Source organism: Halyomorpha halys, unplaced genomic scaffold (assembly GCF_000696795.3).
Source record: "Halyomorpha halys isolate HHAL.00 unplaced genomic scaffold, Hhal_1.1 Scaffold863.1, whole genome shotgun sequence".
In the NCBI taxonomy this organism is placed as follows: domain Eukaryota; kingdom Metazoa; phylum Arthropoda; class Insecta; order Hemiptera; family Pentatomidae; genus Halyomorpha; species Halyomorpha halys.
The window spans coordinates 470,623-476,323 of record NW_027105160.1 but is presented as its reverse complement, the minus strand read 5'-3'; the positions used below and the strand labels follow the sequence as shown (position 1 = coordinate 476,323).

Sequence of the window (5,701 nt, the reverse complement as noted above, 5' to 3'; positions counted from 1 at the left end):
ATGTCCAATCAACTTGCCCTCTATCCCTGTTTGTATTTTTTTCCTTTGAAGAGGGCGTTAGGAGTCCTATATAAATCCGGGACTCCAGGGAATTCTCCATCACATCCAGATCCAGACATGGACGGGTAAGACACGATAGCGTTCTTTCAGTATCATTGATACCGAATCACTGTTGTCCGGTTTAAAAATAATTCGTTAAAAATATGAATAATTTCGATATCGAGGCTTGTTTGGATTCAGCTAATAGCTGAATTGAAATAAGTTCATGATATTAAATGTTTGTGGCTTTCTTATTTTACCTGAAATAATCGGAACTTTCAGGTCGAGGAGTTGATATCTGATTGCAAGTACGGAAATAACGTTAATGAATCGTAGGATTAACTAACACAAATATATAACTTTATGAAGAGAAGATGGTTGGGGGTAAGGTCAGAAAATAACACCAAGTTGTAAAAACTTACTTAATAGTGCCAACATTTCGGCCAGAATTTTTAACCTTCATCAGGGCTACTAGTATGAGATTGAAAATTCTGGCCGAAACGTTGGCCCTATTAAACAAGTTTTAACAACTTATTGGTATTATTTTCTGACTGCACTCCAACCTTCTCCTCTTCGTAGATATAACTTTATGTTCAACAGGGTTTGTTTCTGCAATTAATTATTGCGGACGGGAGGGAGGCAAAGAGAACATAGATTATAAATCCCAACTTTCCGTAAGCCTAGGAAGAATTATCTGAAATTGATATCTTTCTTATTTTTTTTAAAAAACTTATTTGTCTATAGGGAAGTTTGAATGCTATAAAAACTCTGACCATTTCTATTTTCTTAAGTCTTCCACAGAAGTCCTAAACGGGCAGAGTGAGAATGTCAATTTACTGGGGCCTCCGCGAAAAGATAAATGGGTGGGAATCGAACCCATAACGTTTTGGACCAAACATTCTAGTAACCTCGCTTTAACGTGCGTAGACACCACGTCCTCCTCTTTAACTTATGTTTTACATAATATTCACATAACTCTGTATGCCCAAATAGGCCTTATTATAGTCATGTAGATCAGTCTTATGTAATAGATTGGAAGTTTAGACCGTTTTGTAGTAAGAGTTATAACAGTGCGGACCTTTTTTTTTTTTTTTTTTACCGTTTTTTGATAAAAGGAGATATGGCAAATTATATATTTAAAACTTTTGTTATTTTTGCGAACTCATTAAGGTTTCGAATCATTGAGGTCATGGTTCTAAATTTTAGGTTTTTCAACCATTTTATGGATCCCATAAAATCTAATGCTATTTTATACACGTTTTCTTAACATACTATCTATACTTTTCTGCAAAATTTGAAGTTTCAGGTTCAAACTTTATCATTTTTTATAATAAAAAGTTTTTAGTAAATATACATTCATGTTAATGCAAGTGCCCTTGTCAATTTATGAGCGAAAACAAAGTTTACCATATACCCATAATTGAGGCTAGAGGGGGGAGCGAAAACCACTAACCATTACCTTCAATTTCAATTAACTCCCATAACCATGGTAGTCAAATGAAAATTTTGACCAAATCACCTCCTTCTTGTATAAATATATATACACACACACACACACAAATATATATATTATCTTTATCTGTCTTAATGACATTATAATAGAACTTGGACACTAGTAGCAGAAGGGATTTTTAGCAATGTTAGGACAGCTGAATTAATTAGTAAAAATAAACAGATCTTAATATTTTTTTCCTCTTGACTGAGTATCATTTAAAGTTTAAATGACTAATCAAACACTCTTGTGAGTGGTAGTAAACCATATATAGGAAATAAACAAAATTTTTATCAATTTTATAATAAGGTAATGGTTCATTTTAAAATACATGTATACAATTTACATTAATTTATTTAATAATGTTTTTATGTAAGAAGTGAGGAACTGTTTGGGAATGCTAAAGCAGTTTGATTAATTTAATATCTTATAAAAAAAATACTTATATTTTATTGAATTTACTCTTTAGTTGATTTAAATATTATATGTCCTTTTATATCTCTTATAGCAGAAAAGTTGCAACCAGCTATGCAGTTATTTTTGTAGCATTTATTCTGTTTCAAGAAATTTCCAACTCTTATGCGCAGGTAACTAAAAATCATATAATAGTACTGTTTGATATGAAATGTTAGATATTCTAATTATTTTACCAAATTGATTTACCCCCAACAATGTTTAGGTTACCTTTTCGAGGGACTGGAATGCTGGAAAAAGAGCGGTATCAGAATGTAACCAAATGTCAATTAAATCTGCTGCTGCTATCTGCCAAATGCTCTTAGTAAGTTAATTATAAACTATAGAAACTACAGTAATTTGTGTTTATTAGTAAGATATAGCATGCATGTATACATGTAGGCTTATTATTATTAAAATATTTTATAGTAAATTGATCATAATAAATAATAAATATTAAATTTTCTCTCAACCCTTTTATAATAATTGAGGATTTCTTGGACAGAATGACTAATTCCACAGAACCAGTTTTTATATAATATTGATTCTCTTAAGAATTTAGTTTTGTATTAAGAATATAACTGTTATATTGTGAGAGCATAACCATTGTATTATGAACTGTTATATTTTTATGTTCCTATCAGTTTTCCAAGAGAGAAAGATAAGAAGTTTGTAACAAAAAATATTACTAAGCGCTTTTGTGAAATTGGAGTTAGGCATTCTGTCGGCTAAAAGATTCAATTACTATTTCGAATAGCATTTCTTATCTCCTATTAAAAGAAAGTTTTATCAGTTGTTGGTATTATTTTCTAAGCTATTATTTATTGTCTAATATAAGCTACCTTATATTATTTTTTACCTCACCTTGCCTTTTAGAAAATATGGATATACATATATTCTTTTATCTGCACTGTTGTTCAATCAAGAAAGGATATCCATTCTATTTCTTTTAGAAAAAAAGTTGGTGGCAATGATGGTGTTGTTTTAAGACCAAACCAGTTCTCTTTTATTTTTTTTCAATGATTCAAACACTACTAAATCAAATGCTTAAGCTAAGGTATTTGCTTAATAAGTAATATAATTGCTTCATTTTGAATAGTGTGTGTTTTTTATCTGAACAAAAATAAATTAAAGATTTAGTTTTATCATTATATAGTTTTGTTAATGTGTTCTTCCTCATTAGTATTTTTAAATGGGATGGATTATTTAAGCTAAAAATAAAATATTCACAGTTGAACTAGTAATTGTTTAAACTTTCTCTTTATTTCATTTCAGACTATTTTCAGTAACATTTTGTGACCTCATTATGATACTAGGGAGCTACTGAGATATATTTTATTTTAAAAAAATAATATTTTAGAGGCTAGGGTGAAAAAATGTGGTGTGCTAATACATTTTCAGCTCATCAAAATTACAATAAGCCCTGGCCCAGTTTTGTGTCCTAGCCTCCTCCAAAAACTTATACTATTTGTTTATTGTGAATCCCATCTATTTTCTTCTAACCATCTAAATCTGGGGCTTTTTTGTGCCATAAAATCGTTAACATTAGGAGCTTATTTTATATAGCTACCTTAGCTAGTTGATGTAATGATCTAAACAAAATTGTTTGAGCAATATGATATAAATAATGGGAAGGTTGGGATGTTTCTTCTATTTCCAAGGAACTGGATTATCATATAAACTCTTTGATAAGATGTTCCTTTCAAATATCAGAAGATAATGTTCATAATTTTGAGCTTGTATCCAGGACTCATAATTATAATCTTTTTTCTCTATATTAATATATTACTTTAAGCTATAATATTTATTCATAATTATACCAATAATTCTTTGACCCTTTATATTAATTTTATTTTATTCATTTTTTCCTTGACTATTTGCCATCTCAGTGTCAGTATAACATTAGGAAGCTAATGCTATTACATATTTAATTTTTAAAATATTTATGTTCCTGATGTAATGATAAACAAATGAGGTGTACGAATTTTTTTGTTACAGATGACAGTAACAGTATTTTATAGCTATTACAATTAATTATTTAAAGGATAAGTAATTAAAATAATTCATTTTTTAACTTAAGACGTTAAATACATTAACTAGCACAACAATGCTCACCTGTCAGGATGGCCGAGCGGTCTAAGGCGCCAGACTCAAGGTTAACCTTGCCTGTCATACAGGTCTGAGCTTTCTGGTCCTCTATGAGGGCGTGGGTTCGAATCCCACTTCTGACACATATTTTTTTTCAATTATTTCTCATAAACTTTTTTTTAAATAATCAGATTTGCTTTTATAAATAAAGAAAATATTATTTGACACTAATATTAATTTTTCAGGGTGAATTAAAATCTTTAGCGACCTGCGAAATGCGTTCATTACTTTCTACAAGAGTTTCTGAAGAGGTCGACAATCCACCTGATGTATTTTCAGCACGTACAGGATAAATTAAAATGAATAATTAATAAAAGAATAAAAGTAGAATATATTAATGGAAGTCTAAGTTTTTTTAAAAATTTTAATATGATGTTCACTAATTGAAAATTATTTTAAACATGTCTTCAAATTGTCATTAAAATAAAAATTTTTCTCACTATATATTACTTTTTTTTATAATTCCATATACCTGCAACATAGTTCATTGAACATAGAAATCAAATACCTTTTTAACGGCTTTTGTTTGATATGGAATTTTTAAAAATAATCAAAAATATTTAATAAACAATAATATCACGTTGCATCTGAAATTGTATAAATACAAATTTTTAAATACTATTCTTTTTATAACTCAACTAAAATTCAAATACAACTCTTTTGTTGAATGAGACCTAAACAAATTTTAAACTGTCTGATACTACTTAAACCAGATGACAGTAACAGATGTATGAACAATTATAGTATGAATACTTACTCATGCTGCCAGTAATTAATTTCATAAAATGTCTTCTATTTATTTTTTATATGAATGATATATTATCATATTTTTAGACAAAAATTTATAAGTTTCATGTATAAAAACATTCAATAAGTATTTTTTAAAATAAAATGTATAAATGAAAATAAAAATGTAAAATTAAAGTATATATGATAGGCATACATTAAAATTATGGAAAAAAATAATGATTCTATTAGAAATAATTAAGATTTTGGAATTTATTACTCGACTCAAACAAGGAGTGATTACTATTTCATGCTATTTTACTTGGCATTTGATAAATTTATATCAATAAAATGGTAGGGAAAAGAAGGTGTATGCGTTGGAATAAATTATAAAATTCATAAGTGTACTTACCACTAAATGCAAACAAAATGGCAAACTAACCATCTATTTACTATGGTTAGGTTAAATATACACACATGTGGAAGCATAACGAAAGCATAAACATAGAAGAGTTTTCAAAACTTTTAACACCTGTGTATACCTTGTTTTATTGAGTACACATTATCATACAAAATCACATATACTTACTATCACAAATAATCAGTATATATATTTTTCTTTTTTATTAAATAAAGAAACCAATGAAAGAAAAAGAAAATTTATTCACAATAAAATATACATAAAAGTTGTATAGTAAATTTCATTATTTTATGTTTATTATCTGCTACTATAATTCGCTTCAGATGTTCCAGACTTCAAATGATTAAAACACATAGAATCTCCGTGTCCAGATATGCCATGGCTACGCATACACACGAAAATATAGATACACAGTAGTAACA

General features: G+C 28.3%; 1 protein-coding gene and 1 non-coding gene across 2 annotated transcripts; both read left to right on the top strand.

Annotated features, from left to right (window-relative positions):
* Window positions 1-4,500, top strand: LOC106686704 (adipokinetic hormone/corazonin-related peptide). The gene is made up of 4 exons (XM_014430144.2): window positions 1-125; window positions 2,040-2,118; window positions 2,211-2,309; window positions 4,318-4,500. Exons 1-4 carry the CDS (start codon window positions 1-3, stop codon window positions 4,423-4,425), a joined length of 411 nt encoding a protein of 136 aa, XP_014285630.1. The 3' UTR covers window positions 4,426-4,500.
* Window positions 4,102-4,215, top strand: TRNAL-CAA (transfer RNA leucine (anticodon CAA)). The gene is made up of 2 exons: window positions 4,102-4,139; window positions 4,171-4,215. It is a non-coding gene; the product is annotated as a tRNA-Leu (tRNA).
* Window positions 4,501-5,701: the final 1,201 nt, after the last annotated feature.

Excerpts from the sequence above, each read along its gene's own strand:
- LOC106686704 (XM_014430144.2), top strand. The coding sequence starts at position 1 with ATGTCCAATCAACTTGCCCTCTATCCCTGTTTGTATTTTTTTCCTTTG. Across the intron at positions 126-2,039 it reads CCAGATCCAGACATGGACGG|CAGAAAAGTTGCAACCAGCT; the intron begins GTAAGACACGAT and ends TATCTCTTATAG. Across the intron at positions 2,310-4,317 it reads CTATCTGCCAAATGCTCTTA|GGTGAATTAAAATCTTTAGC; the intron begins GTAAGTTAATTA and ends TTAATTTTTCAG.